The sequence below is a fragment of the Equus przewalskii genome, chromosome 10 (genome assembly GCF_037783145.1).
Source record: "Equus przewalskii isolate Varuska chromosome 10, EquPr2, whole genome shotgun sequence".
Taxonomy (NCBI): Eukaryota; Metazoa; Chordata; class Mammalia; order Perissodactyla; family Equidae; genus Equus; species Equus przewalskii.
In genome coordinates, this window is record NC_091840.1 from 57,752,124 (window position 1) to 57,779,073 (window position 26,950).

Consider the following 26,950-nt stretch of genomic DNA (forward strand, 5'->3'; position numbering starts at 1 on the left):
ATTTTGGTCACACTGACATCCTCCCAGTTAACTCCCCTCCTTAACTACCATTTTAACCCATTAGGAGTCCCCACATCACTACATGAAAAAACTTCAACAGACACCAAATATGCTACCATGCAACAAAACCTTTATTAACATTTTGAACAGGTTCAGCTATTACTGAAACTGGTAATTTCTAAACTTAAATTGGGGCTAATGGCTGGAGTGCAGAGTAATGCCATCACTGGACATTACAAAGACAAGACTGAAAAGCTAACAGCCACCCCTGAGACGGAGCACCAGGTGCAGGGTCGACTCTTTCTGGATGTTGTAATCAGAAAGAGTGCGGCCATCTTCCAGCTGCTTGCCTGCAAAGATGAGCCTCTGCTGGTCAGGGGGGATGCCCTCCTTATCCTGGATCTTGGCCTTCACATTCTCGATGGTGTCGCTGGGCTCCACCTCCAGGGTGATGGTCTTGCCGGTCAGGGTCTTCACGAAAATCTGCATACCACCTCTGAGACGCAGAACCAGGTGCAGAGTCGACTCCTTCTGGATGTTGTAGTCAGACAGAGTGCGGCCATCCTCCAGCTGCTTGCCTGCAAAGATGAGCCTCTGCTGGTCGGGGGGGATGCCCTCCTTATCCTGGATCTTGGCCTTGACGTTCTCGATGGTGTCGCTGGGCTCCACCTCCAGGGTGATGGTCTTGCCGGTCAGGGTCTTCACGAAAATCTGCATACCGCCTCTCAGACGCAGCACCAGGTGCAGGGTCGACTCTTTCTGGATGTTGTAATCGGAAAGAGTGCGGCCATCTTCCAGCTGCTTGCCTGCAAAGATGAGCCTCTGCTGGTCGGGGGGGATGCCCTCCTTATCCTGGATCTTGGCCTTCACGTTCTCGATGGTGTCGCTGGGCTCCACCTCCAGGGTGATGGTCTTGCCGGTCAGGGTCTTCACAAAGATCTGCATTTTGACCTACACAATTTAAAAGGTAGACGTTGGCACACCACCTCAGCATATTTATACGTATTACTTTCAAATCTAGTCAATTCCTTAAACAGTGAACTCTATTCTTCCAAAATGCCTTAAACCCCATTAACACCTCTCTCAAACCTCCCTTAATTTTTGCTAGACTCGCCTTAAAGTATTCATCGAACTCAAACGCTTTAGTCCAGGCTTTAACTTAAACGGGCTGGAGGATCAAAAGCACTAAGGTTAATACCTAGAGCTTTCCTAACTGTTCCAGACACTTCACTAAGTGCCCCCGGAACAATCTTTCCAAAACTTAAGGATGGCACATATCAGCGGTGGGGAAAAAACCCGACAAGATGCGGGAGGAAAAAAAACCCGTTGAAACGGAGGCGGGGCGGGACACCTTCTCCACGCTGGGACTCGGCATTCGTAGGTCTCCAGAAGCCACACCAGCCTACCTCTTCTCCGCCTTCCCCCTCTGAGGCAGACACGATGGAATCTCCATCGGTTAAAGGCCCGTTGGTCTCTAACCGCGCGCGCGCCAACCGCCCCCGACACGTCAACAAGGCCCACTCTTCCGGAAAGGCCGGGCCGCGGCGCCGCGTCACCGCGCCTTCCCCTCCCCCCACCCCCTCTCAGAGGCCCACCGAGCGCCAGGAATCCGCCAGCTTCCTCACACACTCAGGCCCCCTCCACCCCTCCCAGGGCCGGGCGGCTACAAGCCAATACCTGGTGACGGACACGAAGAAACTGCTAATCCAAACCACGCCAAATCACCTCAGCAATACCACACCAAAAGGCCACAACGCCAGTCGCCTCTGAACGCTCCGCTTCGGCGGAGCTGAAATTTATGCAACGTCTGTTGCGTCACTCATCACTTCCTACGTAGCCGCAGTGTTCCTACGCCGCTAAAAGTAGTTCGCTCGGCCCCAGCTCCAGCGACGCACTTAGACCGTTCCGTTGAGCCCCAAATTTCTCAGATTCGGAAACAAGGATCCTAACAAATCAGCTCCCCTCTCTTCCAGGCGATCCTTCTCCTTTTTTAGAAAAAGGTAGGAAGATTTATCAGGCGGATGAATTCGAGTTACGAGGACCTTCCTCGAAAGCTCTGGAAACTTCCTTGCGGCGCCGGCGCTGATTGGTGAGGCGTGGGAAGGCGAGGCCGGCGCTGATTGGTGGGGGACGCGGCGGCTCTGTTGTTGCTGGGCTCCCGGCTGGGTGGTTTAGCGCCGACGTTGCTAAGTAACTGAGTGCGCGTGCGCCGCAGAAGCGCGCCTTCGGGGAAGAAGAGGCGCTTCCGGCCGGGGGTGGGGGTGGGGGAGGGGGAACCTTCGCTCCCGCCTGCAAAGACCCAGCCCCAACCTCTCGTTTTCAGGCCTGAGGCAAAGAAGGTGGGGACTCCGCGGCTGCTTTCCCGGGAAGGGTTCCCAGTCCGGGTTGGATGTGCTCAGGAGCGGGGCGGCGCGGCCTGCAGCTCTTCTTCTTGGCGTCTGCTGTGAAGCATAAGCCCCCGTCCCCGGGATCTTTAAAAACGCGCGCCCCTCACACACTGGCGGGTTTTTAGTTTTGCTCTCGGTTAGAGCAGCGTTGTGGAGCTTTAATCACGCTTCTTTACAGTTAGAATGCTTTTGTCCTACTTGATGCTCATAGGGCTCCGAGGAGAGTCGGTAAATTTAGACTCTCCTGGGGACTCCCTGCTGCCCCCTGTCGCGGAGGCGCAGCGCGGCGCCTGTCCGGCCCCACCGGGCTCGGTGCCCGGCCTTAGATCTGGCTCCTGGAAAGACTGCAAATCCCTTCGCCTCCTTGTTGTTTCTCCAGACTGTGGTAGGGGAAGAGAGAAATGTGGATTAGGGAGCTGAAAAGCCTCTTCGAGAGACGGGGAGTTCATGTACTAGAGAGGAACCTATTTTTCTCCCATTGGTGTGTTTGTTGTGCAAGCGACGTTGATGTGTTTGTGTGCTAGCTAGGACCACACAACTGGTTTCCAGCACCCCGGGTGTGGCCACTCGTCCCGCAGGGAGATAACCCAAGGAACGTGAGTAAGGCAGGGTTGTTTGGACCTCGGTGCCTCTCGGCCCTGGTTCTGAGTCATGGAGGTGAGGGTGTAAATAAACATGCAAGTAACGTTTGTCACGTCATACCTTCCTACGTAAGAAGTCGGCTAAAGATCTGCACAGCTTAGCTAGATATCACTTAGAGAAGGTCGTTAGTCATTGAGTTACAACATTTCTAAGCATAACATGAAACTGTGTCGATTAATGTACAATATAGACGGTATATGATGAGTTCACACGTAGACAGCTTTAAGTTCAGCTTACTAAAACTTGGTAAGATCTGCTTAATCAGGAGATAGAAATTAACAGTTTCTTTAAGATAATTTTGGACTTGGAGGTAGTTGGTAAAATGTTCATTCTACAAAGGATAAATTTTCACTTTTGTTAACATAGCAGCTAATCTGAGCTTGTTTCACCAAACAGCTCCTGTGAGTCATACGTGTTGATTGGTAGAATGATCTGGAATGGAGATCTCATGATCGATATGATGACTTCGCTAGGAGTTCTAGCAGTTCCTGGAACTAAGTTAGTCATACAACTTCCTGGTTTAATGTTTTCCCAAAAGTAGGTCATTTGGTAACCTCAACAAAGCAAATGTTTTCAGAAGGAGAGCAAATGCTGTTCTTGTACAGTAAACCAGATGAATTTTTTGTGGTCTGTTTATAAACGAAACTTTTAGTAATAACATTTCTGATAATTATAAAAGGTAATTTGTAAACAAATTAAAGAATAGAACACAAAAATCCCAAAGATCAGGAATTTGGTAATTTAGCACAATACTTGGCAGTGTGCTCAATAAATGTGTGTTCAGTGAAATGCAATTTTGCATTTTGTTCAACTAGAAAAACCCCCACAACTTTGTGACAGGCACTAAAATACGAAGCAGAAAGAGGTGGCACAGTGGTTAAGTGTGCACGTTCCACTGTGGCGGCCTGGGGTTCGCCGGTTTGGATCCCGGGTGTGGACATGGCACCGCTTGACAAACCATGCTGTGGTAGGTGTCCGACATATAAAGTAGAGGAAGATGGGCACGGATGTTAGCTCAGTGTCAGTCTTCCTCAGCAAAAAGAGGAGGATTGGTGGCTGATGTTAGCTCAGGAGCTAATCTTCCTCAAAAAAAAAAAAAAGCAGCAAAAAGAGGGTACTTATTTAGTCTCTATAGGCAAATAGTTTTTGCCTAGGCAGTTCCTTTGAAAGAAGCAAAGAGGAATTGATTCTGAGATTCTAAGTGATTTTACCTGGCTAGATGTCTTTTAATAAAAATCTGTAAGATAACTATGGTTTTCATAATTCGTAATTGTTTTCTTTTTTCTTTTTTTTTTTTTTTTGAGGAAGATTAGCCCTGAGCTAACATCCATGCCCAGCTTCCTTTACTTTATATGTGGGACGCCTACCACAGCATGGCTTGATGAACGGTGCTTAGGTCTGCGCCTGGGATCTGAACAAGGGAACCCCAGGCCACCAAAGCCACGCAAGGGAACTTAACCCCTATGCTACCAGTCCAGCCCCAGTAACTGTTTTCCTGACATTATCAGCTGATGTTTAAAATATGGAGTTAGTCTGTGGTTTGTGATCCTCATTTGGCTGTTTATCTCAGCAGAATTAGGAGACTAACTTCTAATTTATTACCAGCGAGTTAGAAACTTTGATGTTGAATGCCCAAATGAACACAGAGCAAGATTCTGCCTTGTCGGGCCCCGCCTTGGCCGGGTGGTTAAGTTCGAGCACCCTGCTGAGGTGGCCCAGTGTTTTGCAAGTCCGAATCCTGGGCACGGACATAGCACCACTCATCGAGCCATGCTGAGGCGGCATTCCACATGCCACAACTAGATGGACCATAACTAAGAATATACAACTAGGTACTGGGGGGCTTTGGGGAGAAAAAGGAAAAAAATTAAATCTTAAAAAAAATTCTGCCTTCATATTGGACCTCCAAATTACAGAAATCTGTCCATTTAAACATAGCTACTTAAAATATTTTTATTATCAAATATTACATACATATATCAAAGTTGGAGATAGTATAACAAACACCATATGACCACCACACAACTTTATTAAATCTTAACATTTTGGTATTTTACTGCAGCTTTTAAAATTATTTTATTGTAGCAAAAAATACCTAATATAAAATTTACCATCTTACCACTTTTCAGTTCGGTAGTGTTACCTGTATTCACATTGTTGTGTAACAGATCACTAGAGCTTTTCCATCTTGCCAAACTGAAACTCTGTACCCATTGCAGAACCGCTCCCCATTTCTCCCTCCCCCCAGCCCCTGGTAACCACCATTCTACTTTCTGTTTTTATGATTTTGACCACTTTAGATACCTTCTATATGAGGAATCATACATATTTGTCTTTTTGTGACTGGCTTATTTCACTTAGCGTAATGTCTTCAAGGTTTATCTATGCGTGTCACAAAATTTCCTTCTTTTTAAGGCTGACTAATATTACATTGTGTATATACCACATTTCGTGTTATCCATTTATCTGTCTATGGATATTTGGGTTGCTTCCATCTCCTAGCTATTGTGAATAATTCTGCTATGAACATGGTGTACAAATATCTGCCTGAGGCCTACTTTCAAATCTTTTGGGTATATACCCAGAAGTTGAATTGCTGGATCACATGGTAATTCTATTTTTGATTTTTTGAGGAGCCACCATACTGTTTTCCATAGCACCTACACTATTTTATAGCACCTATCAACAATAAAAGCATTCATATATATCCTTGTATACATGTGTGAGGAAATATGCCTAGGAATATGCCTAGGAATAGAATATTGTGAGATGCATCTTAAACTTTACTAAACTTTGCCAAATTGCTCTCCAAGTGATTGCGCTAACTTACACTCCCGTGAGCAATGTAGGAGAATTCCCACAGTCCTGTATCCTCAGCTACACTTAATACTGTCGGACTTTGAAAATTTTGCCAATCTGATGGGAAGATTTGTTATAGAAAACAAGATTTCAAAGTCTCCTTTCGTTTATAAATATGAGCCAATTTGTTTTCAGATGGGATTTGACTATAGGAAGGGAGAAATATTGAGGCAGATCTGACAATTTGGCAGATTTGGCCATGAGGGGTCCATTGGTGTGAGGCTCTGAGGAGCCTCTTGAGAAGAGGCGGTGAAATATGACTTGTAATTGGTAATGGAGGGGTGTGAGGGTATGAGTGAATGTTGGGTTAGCTCCTACAAACAACTTGCCTTTACAATTTTTGGTAATTTGTTTTTAATTTAAAAATTTGGCAATTATGTCAACTTTATCGAAAATTCTTTTAGGAACCTTAAGCAATGTGCTGCAGCGAAAAGAGCATGAGATTTGGAATCAAGTACAACTGTATCAGATTCCCAACTTGGTTTTACACCAACCCTATGACTGTATATATTTTACTTGACATTTTTAGCCTTTAGTTTTCCTATCTGTAAAGAAAAATTGTGGACCAGGTGTCATCCTACCTTGTCAAATTTGTTGAGTCTTTTTTTTTTCCTGCTTTATCTCCCCAAATCCCCTCTGGTACATAGTTGTATATCTTAGTTGCAGGTCTTTCTAGTTGTGGCATGTGGGACGCTGCCTCAATGTGGCCTGACGAGCGGTGCCATGTCCACGCCCAGGATCCGAACCAGCAAAACCCTGGACTGCCGTGGCAGAGCACGCGAACTTAACCGCTTGGCCACAGGGCCATCCCCATGTTGAGTCTTAAATCTAGGTAAATCACTTGGCCCTTAGTAGATGCTAAGCAAATGTCATTTGCTTCCCTTTCTCTTTGCCTTTTTACTTAGTTTCCTTTGCTTTTTACAGAGCTGCCTTTTGAAAAACTGGTATTTTCTTTTTTTCCAATACCTTTCTAGGGAGTTCTCAAATTTAGTCATATGTAATGTTATAATCCAATGTTACTGCCATAAAAAGAAAATTTAGTCAATGAACCAAGACACTGAGGCTTCCTGTATCAATTTCCCAACTTGTTAGAAAATTTTATTAGGTATCCAGAATGGACTAGGCATTAGTGACTATTATTTGTATGGATAAATAAATTAATTTTGTACCATTCCCTTAGACTTTAAGGAGTTATTCTTCATTTCTTTTTCTGATTACCATCAACTACTTCCCAGTTTGTTTTTTAGGGTCATAAACTTACTTTGAGATTTAAATGACATTTTAAACTTTTATTTATTGTGTTTAATATTTGCTGTCAAGGGAAATAACAGAATAGCTAGACAGTTTTAGCCATCTACTTTAGCTGTAGATGGTTTTACAAGTTGATATGTTGTTTTTGTTGGCTGTGTCACATTTGAAAATAGATTAGATTTGTTATGGGAGCTGTCTTGAAAGCAGCCCTTTGCCCCTATTTTGCTGTTGTAGGGGTTGGTTAGTACATCTTCTGATATATAAAGGAATCTTATCTCACATTTGAAATGCAGCAAATATGCATATTAAGTCAGCCTTTATATTAATCAGTTCTCGTTGGTATACAACAGTAGATTGTTTAGTACAGCAGATTTATAATCCATTATCATAATTTTCTCCAAGCAAGTATTCTCAGGTACTGTATGCTCTTGAAATTTGAATCCTGAGCCAAGAGAAAGACACTAGGTCTGCTAATTCATTCATTCACTCAGCAGACATTTGTAGAGCAACTTTTGGATGTGGGAGGCATTGGGATTGCTGACTGGGACAGGACGTGCACCCCACCCAAGAGAGTTGTGGTCCTAGTGCCAATAAGGTGGTTGTTGTGAGGACTGAGAGCTTTTACCTGAAAGAGTTGGTGGAGGATTCAATGAGTTAATTTGTATCAAGAGTTGAGAAGAAAGGCTGGCATTTAGGGAGTGCTTGATAAGTGTTAGGTACTATGTGTTGTCAATCTAGAAAGGCAAAAAGGGCTTAGTGGTTAAAGTACAAAGTACATTTTCTGGGTTGAAATCCTTACTCTACCATTTACTCATTGTGTAACTGTGGGTGAATTACTTAACTTCTCTGGGCCTCAGTTTCTTCATCTCTATGGTAGAGATAGTAACAATACCTAGATTGTAGAGTCTTTGAAGGTTAACTGAACCTGCCTCATAAGGTTGAATTTATAGAGGTAGAGTACTTAGAGCAGTGCCTGGCACATGGGAAGCACTCAGTACGTGTTAGGTGTATAAAAAAGGAGAAGTACATGTAGACTTCTGCGGAGGCCCAGAGGAGGAAGGAGCAGTCTAGTGACTTGGAGGAGGGTGGGAGAGGAACCCAAAGGTTATGACGAAGGTATTCTTTAGAAACCCAGTCATGAGGAGGAGTAGGATTGTCCAGGGAGGAGGGAGGAGGTGCACAATGAGAAGGCATGCTATGTTGAGGAAATGGCAGGTAGCTATGCATGTTTGGGATTTAGGATGGCTGCATATGGGCCTGTGGTTTGGGAGAAGCAGGCAGAGCTCAACTCTCCAGCAACCTCACTACCTCCAGGCATACTGGCCATTCCAGCCTTTCCCCACTTCTGGACCTTTCCACTTGATGTTTTCTTTGCCTAGAACTCTTGTCATGGCCACTTCTGTCTCATGTTTTAGGGAGTATATGTGTCACCTCCCCAGAAAGACAACCTCTGACATCCACCCCTGCTCCCAGACTCAAGCATAGCACCTTGGTTATTTCTTTCATAACAATTTTATGTTTATCCGGTTCATAATTATATTGCTTATGTGGTTGTTTATCTCTTTGTCTCCCCTACTAGAATATAAATTCCATGAGGGTACAGGCCATGTCTCTCAGGTTTATTACCATACCTCATACTTAGCCAGCTAGCATAGAGCCTGGTACATCATCAGCAATTAATAAATATTTGTTGAAAGAATGAATGACTAATGAAGGACCTGCCTTGCTATGCTAAGGACTTTAGATTCTTCCTGTGGGTGATCTGCATGGGAAGGACATGATCATATTTGTGTTGTAGAATGATAACTTGGTGACATCATAGCAGGTGAATAGAAAAGAGATGAGATTAGAGACTAGCACGCCAGAGATGGTGGCAGTTGTTCAAGCAGGATATGACGAGCATCTGTAAGTAGACCAAGTCAACAAAACCCAGCATCCCTAAAGAAAGCAGGAGGAAAGACCCCATCAAATCAAATAAAAACAGAGCATTGTTTATTTGTACTTGGTCATTGTTTCAGAAAAGATCCAAGACTACTGACTTAAATGTATATAACATAATAAAATAAAAGAAAGGTAAGATGGAGAACTTATAGTAAAGGGAAAAGAAAAAAGAGAAAATGAAGTTAGGAGTGAGATTAGTATATAAAATGCTGGCTTTGAAGTCTGTCTTTTTGCCAGAGATGGGCCACAGATTTAGTGTTTTGGTGGGATTCCGCCCCCCCCACCCCAGCCAGTGCAGAGGGAGACACAACCAATTATATAATTAATAAGTCCATGTTATGAAAAAATAGTAGTATGGCCATACAATGGAATACTACTCAGCAATAGGAAGAAATGAACTATTGATACTCATGAATCTCAAAATAAGTGTGCTGAGTGAAAGAAGCCAGACAAAAGGTACAAACTGTGTGATTCCATTCCATATAAAATCCTAGAAAGTGCAAACTAATCTATTGAGAGAAAAAGCAGATCAGTGGTCACATGGGGATGGAGGCAGGAGAAGGAATGAGGTGGGATGGATTGCTAAAGACAGAACAAACTTTGTGGGGCAAGGGAAATATTTATTATCTTGATTTTGGTGATGGTTTCATGGGTATAAGCATATATCCAAACTTACCAATTTATATCTTTAAATATGTGCAACTTATTCTGCATTATTTATACCTCAATGAAGCCATAAAAAAGTTAAATTAGACAAACATCTGGCAAAGTAATCCCTTAACCAGCTCAGGTAAATCCTTGAGGAGCATGAAGATATCTCAGGAAGTAAAAGTAAACTGACTTCAACAATAAAAATATTTTAAAGGATTTTTAAAAGATAAATAGGGGCCAGCCCTGTGGCCGAGTGGTTAAGTTCACGCTCTCCACTGCGGCAGCCCAGGGTTTCACCCGTTTGAATCCTGGGCATGGCCACGCTGAGGCAGTGTCCCAAGTGCCACAATTAGAAGGACCCACAACTAAAAATACTCAACTATGTACCGGGGGGCTTTGGGAGAAAAAGGAAAAAATAAAATCTTTTAAAAAAAAAATTTAGGTTAAAAAAAAAAAGAGGGCCTGGCCCAGTGACTCAGCGCTTAAGTGCGCATGTTCTGCTTGGGTGGTCTGGGTTCGCCGGTTCGCATCTGGGTGACATGGCACCACTTGGCAAGCCATGCTGTGGTAGGCGTCCCACGTATAAAGTAGAGGAAGATGGGCATGGGTGTTAGCTCAGGGCCAGTCTTCCTCAGTGAAAAGAGGAAGATTGACAGCAGTTAGCTCAGGGCTAATCTTCCTCAAAAATAAAAAGATAAATATCAGAGTCTCCTTTTATAAAATATAAAGATCTATTTACCCAGTCTGAGACTTCTTAAATAATGTTAATGTACCAGACATTAATGTCACTCTAATGATCCCCTCTGTTTGAATTTATTTGACCTCAAACAGAAGCAAAAGAATAGATTCCTTAATTACTTTGGAATTAAGTGCTGCCCTCTGAATCCAAACAGATATATTGTCAGAGGATGTATCAGAAGACATTAATAGTAATGAACCTGCGATAACCAAGGGTCACCCTAAGTAATGAATGCCTCAAGCAGGACTCACGTCTTTTCCACGTTTTCCTAATCCTGTCAGACATATAAGATATGCTCCCTTGCTATACTGTATTGAGAGAGAGATCCTCCCAGCTGCAGATTTAATTATCCCTAATGCAAGTTTTCCAGAGACTCTTATCTGTAGGGTATGTATAGCAGATTTACAAAAAATAGCAGCAGTTGAGCCAGCCCTGATGGCCTGTGGTTAAAGTTCGGCATGCCGCTCTTCAGCAGCCTGGGTTTGGTTCCTGGGCATGGAACTGCACCACTCGTCTGTCAGTAGCCATGCTGTGGCAGCAGCTCATGTAGAAGTAGAAAGACTTACAAGTAAAATATACAACTATGTATGGGGGCTTTGGGAAAAATAGAGAGAGAGAGAGGAAGATTTGCAACAGATGTTAGCTCAGAGCTAATCCTCCCCAAATTAGTTAATTAATTATAATAATCAGCAATCAATTTATGCAGTTCTGAAGCAGGAAAACTATGTGTGTGGTGTGTGTGTGTCTCTACCCTAGGGACAGAAAATACTAAAGAGAGGAATATGAGCACACAGAACTGGTTACCATAAGGTGAAAATGATTCTAATTGTGTTGATTGTTATGCCAGGTCCTATGCTTAGCGTTGTATCCCTTAATCTTTCCAACAAAATAACTTCTCAAAGTAAATAATGCGATTATGCCCATTTTATAAATACTTGGAAAAAAATAGATAGGTGGCCTGCAGTCACACAGCTAAGAAATGGCAGAAGTGAGATTTCAACCCAGATTTGCCTGATTCCAAAGCCCAAATACTTAATCCCTCTGCCAGTTGTCTCCAGTGGCTCTTTATGGTTGCTAGAAACAGGCTGAAAATTTAGTGCTAAACTACCTAAGTGGCCAAAGCAAAGAGAGAAACATGATTAGACAATATCACACTGTCCCCAAGATATAGACGAATTGATTGTTCAAGAGAATAGAACTTTTTCTGAGAGAAATGTCTTGTGTAGGTTCTTACAAAGAGTATTCTCTGTGATAAATGGATAAAGCCCTCCACTGCATCCCTCCAGTGGGGAGAATGAGGAATTTTACTACAATAAGCTGAGTGAGTTCCAAGGATCTAATGTAGAGCACGGTGACTATTGTTAACAATACTGTATCGTATACTGGAAAGTTACTGTATTGTATACTGGAAAGTTGCAAAGAGAGTAGATCTTAAATCATCTTAATTTAATCATGATCATCACCTCGTACACCTTAAACTTTTGGGGTTGTACTGCCCTCAAGTCGATTCCAATTCCTAGTGAGCCTGTGTGCAGCAGCGTGGAACCCTGCCCGGTCTGTGCCATTCTCTCACCTTCTGGGGCTCTGTCAGACAATGCTCTGCTGCTATCCACAGGGCTTTCATGGCCAATTTTTGGGAAGTGGCTGGCCAGTTCCTTCTTCCTAGTCTGAGTTATTCTGGAAGTTCTGCTGAAACCTCACCATGGGTGAGACCCTCCTGGTATTTGAAATACCAGTGGCATGGCTTTCAGCATCATGGCAACAAGCAGCGACCACACTATGACAACTGACAGTCAGACGAGTGGTGTAGTTTGCTGACCAGGGAATGAACCCAGGCCGTGGTGATGAGAGCACTGAATCTTAACCAGACCACCAGGGCTGGCTTACCTTAAACGTATACAGTGTTATTTGTCAATTAAATCTCAGCTGGAAAGAAATAAATTTTACTGCAGCTATTTCCTGTGCTGGCCCTTGATATAGACTTGCACCCAGATGTTCTGTAAGGGTCCAACCCAGTTGGTGCAAATCTCAGGTGATATGGCTTGGAACAAGAGAAAAAAATATCTGGACAAATAGATGGGCCACATGCCCTCTGGTCAACCTACCAATAATAATGTGTCTCAAAAGCAGTCTTTGTTAAGGATGGGACAGCAAAGAATTGCTCCAGGAACAAATCCAAATGCTCTTAGATATTCAAGGTTGTCTTCAATTGCACCCCACGCAAATATCTCACCTAAGCAGTCATCTGTGTCCCCAGCACACAGCAGAATTGGACAACTTAGTGCCTGTCCTGAAGTAGCTCATTATCCAGTTAAAATGAAATACCATATGAGAAACCCTATAACAGGACAGCTTGTAAGAAACAATGGTGACATAAAGGATGTGCTCAGCCCCAGCTAGTAGGGATTGGGGAAGGTTTCCCTGGGCAGACCCTTGAGTTGGATTAACCAGGATGCCAAGGTAAGGGTCAGCCCTCCTAGCTCAGACACACAGCTCCAGTGCAGGCTGCTATCTATTTAGATAGCAATGGGCTTTGAGGTCTGGCTGTTTGTTGGGAGATCTCCCTCATCTCGTCGTTGTTGGATTCCCTAGCCATGTAGAAGATAGTTTTTCTGATGCCTCTTCTGCATTCAGGCCTGCCAGCCCCAAGCCAAGCACAGTGCAGTCTAGAGTGCGTATGTTCCATAGCTCGAGAATCCAGGAACTCAAATTACATCACTCATTGCTTGTCACTCCTCTGCTTCCTATTATACTTAGAATAAAATCCACATTCCTTACCGTGGCCTACAGGCCCAGCATGGTCAATGTATGCCTCCCTCTCAACTTCAACCCCCTTCATGTCCCCTTCAGTCACTTTAATCCTGCCATGTCAGCCTTCTTTCCGTCTCCCAGACATGCCCAGCTCATGCTGGTCTCAGGGCTTGTGCTATTCCTTCCGCTTGGACTACTCTTCCTTTTTTCTCATCATTCAAGTTTCAATTCAGGAGTCCCCTCCTCAGAGAGGCCCCTGACCACCCAGTCATACTACACTGCAATATACTTTTATTGTCTTCAGAGCACTTATCAATACCTGAACTTATTCAGTTCATTCATTTCTTTTACTCCCTGTACTTGGAAGCCCCATGAGGTCAGAGGCTCTGTCTTATTTATGGCTGCCCAGAGCAGTACCTGGCTCAGAGTTGGTGCTCAATGAGAATCTGCTGGCTGTCTGATGTACTGCCTCTCAGATCAGCCAACTGTTTCTTCAGCAAATGGGTCAATGTCTGGGCTCCAACAGAGGGCGCTGTGGCACAGGAGAAGGTGTGGTTCCCGACTGTGCCTGGATGAGGCCTCCAATACACAAATGTTCTCCCTCAGACACCAGAGGACCTGATCAGGCACCAGTGACCTTTTTGGTGCAGAGAGTCAGTCCCTTACTCCAAGGAGACACATCTGACTCTGGCTTCAGCAGCTGTGGCCCTTATCTGGCTCATTGGGTGGCCATGTTCTGCTTCCAACCCCTTGGGTATATCTCAGAACAAAAAGAAAAATGAACAAATAAGATGGATGGATGTTTAGGGTGTGATTCAGGAAAGAAGGGTTTAAAGCACTCTGTCCACAGTACTGAAGACATGAAAAGCCTTGGTGACATCGAATGAATTAATGCAGGGTAGAGAAGCAGGAGTCTGTAAAGTCCAAGGAATGTAAAAAGGGAGTCACCTTGGGGAAGAGTTGGGGTTCAGGCCCCAGAATGGCTCCAGAGAAACCCTAGGCACTAAGGGACAAGAAAGTATTCTCGGAGGAATAGGAAACCGTGGCCTGTTTCGAGTTTTTGTTTTTTGTTTTAATAACAAAACCAATGCTCACTGTTAGACCTCTGTTGAAGTGAGGGATGAAAACAGAAACAGTTATGGCACAATAAACTGTACCTATCAGCCCCTCAACAAGCTAGAATAAGAAAAAAAAATTTATTAACTTGCCCAAATGAAGAAACATACCATATTTATGGATTGAAGTACTCAATGTTGTTAAGATGGCACTTCTCCCAAACTGATCTATAGATTCAATGCAGTCACTAGCAAAATCCCAGCAGGCTTTTTAAAAATAAGATTTGACAAGTTGATCTTAAAATTTATGTGGAAACAGAAAGGACCTAGAATAGCCAAACCTATTCTTTGGGAAAAAATGAACAAAGTTGGAGTACGTACAGGATTTCAAACTTACTGTAAGGACGCAATAATCAAGACAGTGTGGTGCTGGCATAAAGATAGACATATCGATCAATGTAACAGAATAGAGTCCAGAAATAGATCTTCCTATTTATTCACAACTGACTTTCACCAAAGCCACCAAGGGAATTCAATGGGGAAAGGATAGTCTTGAATGAATGGTGCTGGAGCAATTAGATATGTATATGCTAAATAAATAAAGAGAAAATAAACTTAGATATTTGCTTCACATGATACACAAAAATTAACTCAGGATGGATCATAGACCTAAATGTGATGAAAAATCATAAATCTTCTAAAAGAAAATAAAAATAAATAATTATGACTCTGGCTTAGGTAAAGAATTTTTTTTTTTGAGGAAGGTTAGCCCTGAGCTAACTACTGCCATCCTCCTCTTTTTGCTGAAGAAGACTGGCCCTGAGCTAATATCCGTGCCCATCTTCCTCTACTTTATATGTGGGACGCCTACCACAGCATGGCCTTTTGCCAGGTGGTGCCATGTCCGCACCCGGATCCGAACCAGTGAACCCCGTGCCACTGAGAAGTGGAACATGCGAACTTAACTGCTGTGCCACCGGGCCAGCCCCAAGACTTCTTAATTATGATACCACAGATGTAATCCATAAAAGAAAATATTGATAAATTGGAATTAATTAAAATCAAAATGCCCAAAACCTCATATAGAAATATGATGGATAACATTTTTGCAAATAGAACTCTAAAATCATTAGATACTTTAATACTGTTCTCCCTAGGAAATCTTCAGGGTTTGTGGCCAGTTTGGATGGAGTTTTTATTAAAATGGATAAGCACTAGCGAAATATTTCTATGACTTTAGATAGCTGTAGCTATATGTACCAACTTAGAGAGCTTGCCTGGGTTTTTTCAGAAGCCTCTTGATCATTTCTCTTGTCTTGATTCTCTCATTCATTCCATAAATTTATTAAGTGCTTACTATGTCCCAGGCACAGGTCAAGGCCCTGAGGTCATAATGCTAACAAGACAGTCAGAGTTCCTGGTTCACAGAGCTTGCTTTCTAGTGGGGAGCAGACAAAAGAACAAAACCTTCTTTAATATGTTAGGTAGTGATGAGTGCTATGGAGAAAAGTAAAGCCAGGGTTACAGAGATGTGCTGCAGCTATTTTAGATTGCATGATGCCCTCTCTGAAACGGGGATTGAGCAAACACCTGCTTAAAGTTAAGGAACCTGTCAAGCAAATAAGGGGTATGGGGTGGGGGACAGATTCCTGCAAAAACACAGCGGAAGAATCCTTGCTTAGTTCAAGCAATGTGAAGGAAGGTGTGACTGGAGCACCGAGAGAGAGGAAGTAGTGAGAGGTGAGCTGGGGGGTGGGGAGAAGTGCCGATTATGTGTGGATTGGTATAGGCCATGGTAAAGAGTTTGGATTTTATTCTAATTTTGATGGGAAGCCCCCTTGTCTTGTTTACTGTTGCAGCCCCAGGGCCATGAACAGTACCTAGCACATAGATATCATTTTTTTCCAAATTGATCTATACATTTAATGCATCTTCAATCAAAACTGTAACAGGATTTTATGGGGGACTTGAAAAGGAAATCTAAAATTTAAATGGAAGTACAAAGGGCCAACAACAGTCAAGACATTCCTGAAGAATCAAGATAGCAAGCCTTTATTACATTATAAAATTGTAATAATTAAGACAATGTGGTTGGCTCAGGATTAATGAAACAGACTAGGGAGCTCAGAGAAAGAGCCATGCATGTATAAAAATCTAATATACAAAGAGTGGGGAAAGGAACGACTGTGGTGCTGGGACAATCAGAAAAAATGAAGAGAGATCCCTATTCTGCACCATACCCAAAACTAAATTCTGGGTGGATTCAGGTCTTAAATGTGAAAGGGAAAACTTTATATTTTTTAGAAGCAAACATAGGCAAATATCTTTATGACGAAGGGAAAGAGGTTTGGTAAATCTTTCATAAATTTAGCTACATTAAAATTAGGGACTTTTTTTCATCAATATACCCAATAAAGACAGTGAAAAGGCGGCCATAAACTTGGAGAAGATACTTGCAACACATAATTCACAAGGATCAGTATCTAGAATGGGGCTGTCCAACAAAGCATTCTGCAACAATGGAAATAGTCTATGTTTGCAATATCCAATAGCCACTAGCCACACATAGCTACTGAGCACTTGAAATATGGCTAGTGAGACTGAAAAACTGAATTTTAAATTGTATTTAATTTTAATTATAGTCACATAATACTAGTGGCTACCATATTGGATAGCAGAGATCTAGAATTGTTACCAGCGCTTTGGGTTCTTATTGTTCCCTAGGATGGAAATCAAGAGAGACAACAGACAAGAGTAGAAAAATAAAAGTTGATTAGCTTGTGCACAGGAGAGGCTCAAGGGTGCAGGCGCGGAAAGGAAAGGGGCAGGTGACCAGCTCATTAGGGAGTGGGATTGTGGAGCTTTTATTAGGCAACGGCTGGGGAGGAGGGCCTTGTCATGGCATGTAGAGGTGGGGTTGTGCTTGCGTCTGCACTGTTGTTCAACATGCCACCACATGCGTTGCATGTATCATTAGCATGCTAGCTGTCTACCCCGGGTGTGATTTTTAGTATGGTAATGAGGCTAGGGTCACCTTCAGTGGACTCCTGGGTGCTAGGGCGCATGTCTAAGCCCAGGAGAGTCCAGAGGCTGTGGAATGTGGATCTTGGTAGTCTCTATCTGATTGTCCTGGCTTGCGGATTGGTTAGGGGTCTTATATTGTTAGGCCAGGGGCCTTGCAGATGGCCCTGTCTCATTAGGCTGGTCTCAGAATACATAAAGAACATGAAAGAAGAAGTAGGATGGAATAAACATAAAAAATTGCTCAACCAGATTAGTAATCAGGAATATACAAATTAGAACCACAATGAGATACCATTTCACAACCTCCAGATGTGCAAAAAGTAAAGTCAGATAATATTGATATCGAACCTGCAGTGAGTTCGCTCACCCATTGTGCAGCAAGCCAATCTCTGACACCGGGTGTAGTGGAAGAAAGTAGGAATTTTATTATTGCACAGCACTGAGCAAGGAGAGAGGGCAGCTAACACTGAAATCCCAAACTCCCCAAAAAGCTGAAAGGAAGGTTTTTATTTGGGGTTCTAGGTAGGGGAGGGGGTGCATATGGCCTTGCTGGTCGGAGCTTTTCCACTATCCTGTGTTTGGCCTTGCAGAAAGGAGGGAGCCCGTGACCTTGCTGTTCAGCAGCTTTCCCACCAGCCTGTAGCTCCTTTGTGAGGAGGAAGCGGAGGAGATAACGAATCCAGATGCTTGTCCTTGGCTGTGTCTGTCTCCATGGAGGATAGTGGATTTTGGAGCCAGGAAGCCAGGAAGTAAGCAGGGAATATGTGTTTTGGTTTTAACCCCATATATGCTGGGTTTAATGTAGGGAAACTGATATCAGGGCTAGTATCAATATCAATTGTTGGATAAGATGTGGAGCAACAGGAACTCTTATCCACTGTGATGAGAATATAAATTGTTACAACCCCTTTGGAAAACAAAATCAAACATATGAATATCCTAGAGCCAGCAATCTCACTTCAATTATTATAGAGGAAAAATTGTCCTAGACCTGGCAAGTGGGGTAATGTAATTTGCAACCTCCTCTGGGAAGTCAGTAGCATTGCTAATAAAATATTTAAGCAATTTTATGATAGATTGTAATCAAATTAAGATCTCTCCTGAGAAACTAGATACCCAACTAAGTTGACTGTCAGCTGTCAGTCAAGAGTATAAAGATCTTTAATTAGACATTTCTTTTGTATACAATCTAACAATGATTACTGTGATGTTGTGATTTATGGAAAGAAATTGGTTGTAGTCCCCATTCCTATCACAGAGCTCCTAAAAGCCTTGGAATTTTTTAAGTGATCACAATGATAAAGATATCTTTTGTTATTCATAACAAGCTCCTTTCAACCACCCCAGAGTTTATGTTAATAAGGTGACTTTTGGAAAGTCCCTAAATTTGGGGGCTGATTGCCATGGGAACCAAGCATATTATTAGAAGCTTGGAAATTTCAACCCTACTCCCCCACCTCCAGGGAGGGGAGAGGGGCTAGAGGTTGAATTAATCATCAATGGCCAGTGATTTCATCAATTATGCCTACGTAATGAAGCCTTCATAAAAATCCCTAAAGTACAGGGTTCAGAGAGCCTTTGGTTGGTGAACATGTGGAAGTGGGAGAGTGGTGTGCTGAGAGGGCATGGAAGCTCTGCGCCCCTTCCCACATACTTTGCCCTATGCATCTCTTTCATCTGGCTGTTCCTGAGTTATATCCTGTGTAATAAACCAGTAATCTAGTAGATAAACTGTTTTCCTGAGTTCTGTGAGCCAATCTAACAAATTAATCAAACCCTAGGAGTGGTTCGTGGGAACCTCCCATTTATAGCTATAGCCAGTTGGTCAGAAGCACAGGTGACAACTTGGACTTGCAGTTGGCATCTGAATTGTGTGTGTGTGTGGGGGGGGCACAGTCTTGTGGGACTGAACCTTTAACCTCTGAGATCTGATGTTAACTCCAGGAAGATGGTATCAGAATTGAGTTAAATTGACACCCAACTGATGTCAGAGAATTGCTCAATATGGTATAGGGGATCAGAATTGGCCACCCCGAAATTTGTCTCTTTGGCTTATTTTTAAGAACAAAAGACTCTGAAAGAAATTTTGAGTCCTCCCCCACCAAACTGCCTAAAAAAAATTTAAAATAAAAGGCCTGTCCCCAGGACAGGCCATCATCAAAGATAACTCTGGGAGAGTCCTTGCTAAACCCACTCTTATCAAAGTTCTGTTTACCAAACATTTGCTTTTCCATATCCATGTAAATTGCCTCCTTCCGCTTTGAAGCCCCAGACCACTACCCCCAACACTCTCCTTTGTCTTTAGCTGAATGATATTTAAGGTGGCAGCTTCAGCCATTCTGGTGAGTTACCCAGTTTTCCTGGGTGTCTCCCATGTATACATACTATAAAGCTTTGTCTGATTTTCTCCTGTTCTGTCTCATGTCAATTTAATTCGTAGGCCAGCCAAAATGACCTAGAGTGGGTAGAGGAATTGTCTTCCTCCCCTACAATGGAAATCCCCCTCCTCCCCACATCTGGTGTCAGAAGTAAAGGTTGAGAATAGAGGAGAAACATGAAATAATTTTTTCCTTTAAATTACCTAGTCATTTTGATGCAGGGTCAGCAAGCCAAGGAGTCGAAAGAAGGATTTCTTGGACTCTCAAGTTCTGGTAGTAGTGCTCCTTTATTCAGAGAATAGTGTGGGGACAGGACCCATGGGCAGTGAAAGGCTGCAGGCATGGGGACAGGACCCGTGGGCAGTGAAGAGCTGCAGTGTTGGGGGTTAGGGCTAAATTTATAAGGCATGGGTACGTGACTTATTTTTACTAGACAAAGGGAAAATGATGTAAAATGTCATTAAATGGTATTAGTGCGGGTGGGGTCTGGTTATTGTGTGGCCGTATAACTTTAGATATGAATCCGGTTGTGTAGATCGGCATGTAGGCCAGGACGCCTTGGGCTTCTCTCCCTGGGGGAGCCTTGATCTGCATCAATTTTTCCTCCTTTAAGCATTTCTATTGTCGACTGAAGTAGAGTCTAGGTGATATTAGTGAACAAGTTTATTCGGTAATCAGCAAAAGGAGTTCAAAGCCTGTGAAAACAGTCCGACAGAGCGCTCTGATGGAACTGCTCTGAGGTGTGTGAGGTTAAGTGCAGATGATATCTTTCAAAAACAGTGTATGTGCAGGGAAGAGGACAAGAAAAAAACCTTACAACTACACTTAAAAAAGAGAGAGAGAGTACATCTGGGCTTTTCTCTAGGTGACACATTGAAGGTAACGTAAACAAGAATTCCTTGGTTGTGCATCAAACAAGTTCCGAGATGCTGACGTCCTCTGTGTTCTCTATGTGTGGAGGGGGCAAGGACCAGGGTCCCTCATTATTCCTTCAATCTCTAAGAAGTGCAGCTGGGAAACGGGAGAGCGAGGTGCCCTCTGTCTCTGCTGCTGTGGATCTGTCCAGCTGCCGTCCTCGGTCGTGAGGTGTGGGGCTGCAAGGACGCTTGACACAGGCTGAAGATGGCCTGCGCGGCTGCTCCACAGGGCAGCGTGGATTCTATTGTACTGACTTAAAGCCTGTGCAGTTTGCTTGTTAGATTCGCCTGTTAGACCAGGGAGAGGGGTCCCTAAGATCTGTCCTCAATACCAAGAGAGAAATCTTTGATTTGGTCTGTCAGAGGCCTTTGTTCTTACAGCAAGACTACAATAAACCTTGGCACATGCTCGTGATTAAATTATCTGAAAAGATTTTTAAGAACTTTCTGTCCTAGAGAATTCCTTGCACATGTGCACCAGGAGATATGAACAGGAACTTTCTTTCTTTTTTTTTTTTTAAAGATTTTTATTTTTTTCCCCAAAGCCTCCCGGTGCATAGTTGTATATTCTTAGTTGTGGGTCCTTCTAGTTGTGGCATGTGGGACACCGCCTCAGCGTGGCTGGATGAGTGGTGCCATGTCCGAGCCCAGGATTCGAACTGATGAAACACTGGGCTGCCTGCAGCAGAGTGCTCGAACTTAACCACTCGGCCACGGGACTGGCCCTGAACAGGAACTTTCATATCAGCATTGTTCATAATAGCAAAAACTAAATATATATATATCTGTCAACAGTGAAATGGAGGGCCAGCTGTGGCCTAGTGGTTAAGTTCAGCATGCTCTGCTTTGGCAGCCTGGGTTTGCAGGTTCAGATCCTGGGCACAGACCTGCACTACTTGTAAGCCATGTTGTGGTGGTGACTCACGTATAACATAGAGGAAGATTGGCACAGATGTTAGCTCAGGGCTAATCTTCCTCAAGCCAAAAAAAAAGAGGAAGATTGGCAATAGATGTTAGCATAGGGCCAGTCTTCCTCAGGGGAAAAAAAACAGTGATATGAACATTGTGGAAGGTTCATACAATGCAATACTATTCAACAATGACTACACATCATCTCCAACTATACACATCAACATGGATGGATGAATCACAAAAGAATAGTCTCAAAAGAATTCAAACAGTATTATTTCATTTATATAGAGTTCAAAGGAGACAAGACTAAATAACATATTGTGTGTATAATAAATATATGACAAAGATTAGCACAAATGTCAGGATGGTGGTTACCTCTTGGGGGCGAGGGAAGGAGATGTCAGGGAACAGCAGAGAAATTGATAAAGCTCCATTCCTTAACTGAGGTGGATGTTCTTTTTATTATTATTTGAAGTCTATGTATACATTATGTTCATTAGTTAGTACAATAATAAAGAGTTAAAAAATTGCTCTTGCTGCTGTGCAGGAGTCGACTGGGAGGAGGGGAAGTGGAAGCAGAGAGCTCAGCTGGGAGGCATTTGCAGTAGCTCGGAGTCCAGTGAGTGCAGTGGACGTGGAAAGAAGTTTAGGGCAACCAAAGTCATTCCCTTTCGCTTTGGCACGAGCTCTACCACCTGCTAGCTGTGTGAGTGTGAGTGAGTTACTTATACTCACCCTCCATTTCCTCATCAGAAAAATGTGGATAATAATAGTGCCTGCGTTGTGAGGATTATTAGACAAGGTATGCAAAGTGCTATAGCAGTCACTTTGTACTTAATGAGCACTCAGGTGGTACTTAGTAAGCACTGGTATTTAGTCAGCACTCAGGACCACCACATAGAGCTGCTCTGGAAGAAGGGATCTTTTTCTAACTCACTCAGAAGCATCAGTCATCTTGCCAAGTCCTGTTCCTGCTAGCTTGTGTCTGCCCAGAGGAGATTTCTTTTTTTTTCCTTTCTTCCTTCCTTTTTCTTTTTTGGTGAGGAAGATTGACCCAGAGCTAATGTCTGTTGCCAATCTTCCTCTTTTTGGCTTGAGGAAGATTGTCCCTGAGCTAACATCTGCACCAGTCTTCCTCTATTCTGTATGTGGGACACCACCACAGCATGGCTTGATGAGTGATGTGTGTGTCCATGCCCAGCATCTGAAACCACAAACCCCAGGCCACAGAGCAGAGCATGCGAACTTAACCACTATGCCACCGGGCCAGCCCCAGGCTTCTTTTTATAATCAGCCCAAAAGTTAGGGGTGCCCCTGCAAATGCTCAGAACACAGAATTTATCGCTAGCATGTTAGTAGGAGAGACGTAGATATTGAGGTAAATAGCAGCAGAGAAAGAAATTAGGCCTGTCCCATGAGCTGAGAAATTTGGGTGCTCCTCCCATGGTTGAGAGAGGACAGCATGGCCAGCCCTCCCTAACCTCTGTCAAATGCCTTTCCCACTGCAGGTAGCTGGAGTTTCTGCAGGCCTTTCACGCCTGAGGGTACAAAACTGTGCCCTTAATGCCGTTATCTCTGTGGCTGTTCCTACCTGGTCTATACAGCACAGGGCCTCCTGCCCCCTCGTGGCCAGTGTGGATTCTGCACACTCCTAGGAGCTAAGCGACACAGAATTCTGTTGGGTGCGGAGCAGCATCAGGTACTATTAATCTCAAGCACAGACAAATCATACCTGAAAAGCACGTTTACATAGGAGGGCACTGTTATTTACTCTTTTATGCTTCTATATTTCTAACAATTCTGTCCCAAATCATGGGAATTTATGCTTTAGAAAAGAGCAAATTGAACACACTATACTATTTTCAGATTCCTTTTTCTTAAAATCCTGTACAGATTTGTCAGGGGTTTTTTTTTGTTTCCCTTTAGAGTTGAGTGTTGCATCTGTTCTCCTTCTGTGAGCACACCACATACTAGATCTGTTTCTCCACATCCTGAGTCACCAGAGACCTCATCATGTTGGTTCAAGCTAGAACCAAAATGCCCACTTAAAAATTTTTTTAAATTATGGTAAAATATACGTAACATAAAATGTACCGTTTTAACCTTTTTTTTTTTTTTTTGAGGAAGATTAGTCCTGAGCTAACATCTGCCGCCAATCCTGCTCTTTTTGCTGAGGAAGACTGGCCCTGAGCTAACATCCGTGCCCATCTTCCTCTACTTTATATGTGGGATGCCTGCCACAGCATCGCCTGTCAAGCAGTGCCATGTCTGTACCCGGGATCTGAACCAGTGAACCCCGGGCCGCTGAAGTGGAACATGTGCACTTAACTGCTGTGCCACCAGGCTGGCCACCATTGTAACCTTTTTTTTTTTTTAAAGATTTTATTTTTTTTTTCCTTTTTCTCCCCAAAGCCCCCCGGTACATAGTTGTATATTCTTAGTTGTGGGTCCTTCTAGTTGTGGGTCCTTCTAGTTGTGGCATGTGGGATGCCGCCTCAGCATGGCCTGATGAGCAGTGCCATGTCCGAGCCCAGGATTTGAACCGGTGAAACCCTGGGCCGCCACAGCAGAGCACATGAACTTAACCATTCAGCCATAGGGGCGGCCCCTTAACCCTTTTTTACGTGTACTGTTCAGTGGAATTAAGTACATTCACATTGTTGTGTAACCATCACCACCACTATCCATCTCTAGAACTTTTTTCATCTTCCTCAACTGAAACTCAGCACCCATTAAATGATAACTCTCCATTTCTTAGCAGCCACCATTCTACTTTCTGTCTTTATGATTTTGATTTCTCTAGGTACAAAAATTCCCCCTTTTTTTCTTTTTTTTGAGGAAGATTAGCCCTAAGCTAACATCTGCTGCCAATCCACCTCATTTTTGCTGGGGAAAACTGGCCCTGAGCTAACATCCATGACCATCCTCTTCCACTCTACACGTGGGACGCCTATCACAGCATGGCGTGCCAAGCAGTGCCTTGTCCGCACCCGGCATCCGAACCCGTGAACCCTGGGCCGCTGAAGTGGAACGTGGGAACCTAATCGCTGCACCACCGGGCCGGCCCCCAAAATTCCCACTTTTGATTTTCACAGGCGGGCTTTTGTATCGTAAGTCTGCTGTCATATTATATATCCATGATGTACAAATTATGAGGAGTTCTTCACTTTATATTTTTACTTTTGTTTTAAAATCTAGGAAGAATTTTTTTTAAAGATTTTATTTTTCCTTTTTCTCCCCAAATCCCCCAGGTACATAGTTGTATATTCTTCGTTGTGGGTCCTTCTAGTTGTGGCATGTGGGAGGCCGGCTCAGCATGGCTTGATGAGCGGTGCCATGTCCACGCCCAGGACCCAAACCGGCAAAACCCTGGGCCGCCGATGTGGAGCGCGAGAACTTAACCACTTGGCCATGGGGTCGGCCCCTAGGAAGAATTTTTTATTGTGGTATAATATACATAAAAATTTTCCATTTTAACCCTTTTTAAGTGTATAATTCAGTGACTTCAGTACATTCACAATGTTGTGCAACCATCCCCACTATGCATTTCCAGAACTTTTTCATCATCCCAGACAGAAACTTTATACCCATTAAACAATAAGTCCCCATCTTCCCCTCCCCTCTCCCCTGGTAACCTCTATCCTACTTTCTGTCTCTATGAATTTGAATCCAGGAAGAATTTAATGTCACTTCTAGCAGGGAAAGTTGCTCATATTAGTTTGGCTACAGGAGTATATACGTTTCCCATTGTCTACATATGACATTTTAGTTCAGAAAACAGCATATATTAAATAGAAGTTATAATTTATCAACTCTTAACAAAACCTACCCAAACTCATGGAAGTTACTAAAAGAGTACAATAGCCAGAGATGATGAAAATACTTTCCAATGAAGGGCCTAAGAAAGCAATAAGATTCTATGATGAGTCTTTGAGTTCATTCTGCTTCTGTGGTTGTATTTTCTTTTTCATTTCTAATGTATAAATGTGTATTTTGTTTTCTCTTTTTTCTTTATCAGGCTTGAAACCTAGATCAGGTGTTTATCTTGTTGACACCCATACAGGAGTAATAAAAAGAAGATACACCCATATATATACACTGGCAAAATCCCTGAGGTCCATGGGTCAAGGGAGAAGCATACAAGTTTTCACACTGAAGGAAGAGGCTATTTGCCAAAAGGAAAGCAAATAAAACCAGCATTAGAATTCTCATTTGCTACACTGAAAACTAGAAGACAGTGGAACGATATCTACAAACTGAAGAGAGAAACTGCAGCTAACAGCCAAGAATCCTGTTCGCAGACAGAATGTTAATTCATCTTTTGGGGCAAAAGAAAGACAATTTTAGACACTCAAGTGCTCAATACATTGACCATGGATCCTAGCTGAGGAAAGTACTTAAATTTCTCCAATCAGCTGATAATTATATTAGAAAAGAGATCTCAATATTGGGCAGATGAAGAGTACAGTACCTCTTGTGAACAATTAATTCTGTAATACATATATCAACGGATAATTTATTCATTCAACAATTTGAGGGCCATGCTCAGCAGCAACTCTTGGAGCTGATAGTATGTTATAATATTAATGAGATAAGAAATACACGATGTAAATGTTTAGTAAGGAGTTGTCAAATGCAAGATACACTTTAGAGCAGCTGGGCAGGAAGAGCCAATGGGAAAATGAGGAAGTAAAATTACAATTTCTAAAATTTTCCTCTGGGTGAAGGGGTGGGGGTGTGAGTGGGTAAAATGTTTTGAGAAACATATTTCTTGATCAATTTTGAAATGTTACTAGAGGAATACAGGTTTCATCATAACTATTAGGTATGAAAACGGAAACACCAGCATCATGGAGACAAATGTTAGAACTGCCAAATTAACAGGAGGGCAAAAAAGGAATGAAGAGAAACTTTTCCAAGCCAATTCAAAGAAAAAGAATCAACAAGATAAGATATAAAATAAACAGAAATAAATGGATAGAATAAAGCGCAAAGATTCTAGTTCAATAATAATTGCATAAGAACTCAATTCTCCTATTTAAAAAAACAAAGACAACAGATTGAGTTTTTAAAAATCTCCCTATTGGGGCCGGCCCCGTGGCCGAGTGGTTAAGTTCTCGTGCTCCGCTGCAGTGGCCCAGGATCTCGCCGGTTCAAATCCTGGGCGCAGACATGGCACCAGTCATCAGGCCATGTTGAGGAGGAGTCCCACATGCCACAACTAGGAGGACTCAGAACTGAAAATACACAACTATGTACCGGGGGGGATTTGGGGAGATAAAGCAGGAAAAAAAAAAAGGATTGGCAACAGTTGTTAGCTCAGGTGCCAATCTTTAAAAAAAAAAAATCTACGTATTAATTATTTGCATTGGAAAGTGTTAAAGAAGAGTTGAAAACAAAGGAATGGGTAGATATAGATTGTATAAATACAAACAAAAAGAAA

The 26,950-nt window shown here is 42.9% G+C and overlaps 1 protein-coding gene and 1 long non-coding RNA gene across 4 annotated transcripts; one reads left to right on the plus strand and one right to left on the minus strand.

Moving 5' to 3' along the window:
- Positions 1 to 108: 108 nt before the first annotated feature.
- UBB (ubiquitin B) lies at positions 109 to 3,070 on the minus strand. 3 transcript variants are annotated; one of them, XM_070563530.1, is made up of 2 exons: positions 1,678 to 3,070; positions 109 to 951 (listed from the first exon to the last, which is right to left on the minus strand). In XM_070563530.1, exon 2 carries the CDS (start codon positions 943 to 945, stop codon positions 256 to 258), a length of 690 nt encoding a protein of 229 aa, XP_070419631.1. In that variant the 5' UTR covers positions 946 to 951; positions 1,678 to 3,070; the 3' UTR covers positions 109 to 255. The 3 variants fall into 3 exon arrangements, with proteins under 3 accessions (XP_070419631.1, XP_070419632.1, XP_070419630.1); XM_070563531.1 differs by lacking the exon at positions 1,678 to 3,070 and adding an exon at positions 1,407 to 1,657; XM_070563529.1 differs by lacking the exon at positions 1,678 to 3,070 and adding an exon at positions 1,352 to 1,523.
- LOC139074161 (uncharacterized) lies at positions 2,200 to 26,950 on the plus strand. The gene is made up of 3 exons (XR_011523683.1): positions 2,200 to 2,339; positions 23,016 to 23,206; positions 25,526 to 26,950. It is a non-coding gene; the product is annotated as an uncharacterized lncRNA (long non-coding RNA).

Excerpts from the sequence above, each read along its gene's own strand:
- UBB (XM_070563529.1), bottom strand. The coding sequence starts at position 1,375 with ATGCCGAGTCCCAGCGTGGAGAAG. Across the intron at positions 952-1,351 it reads CGAGTCCCAGCGTGGAGAAG|GTCAAAATGCAGATCTTTGT; the intron begins GTGTCCCGCCCC and ends TAAATTGTGTAG.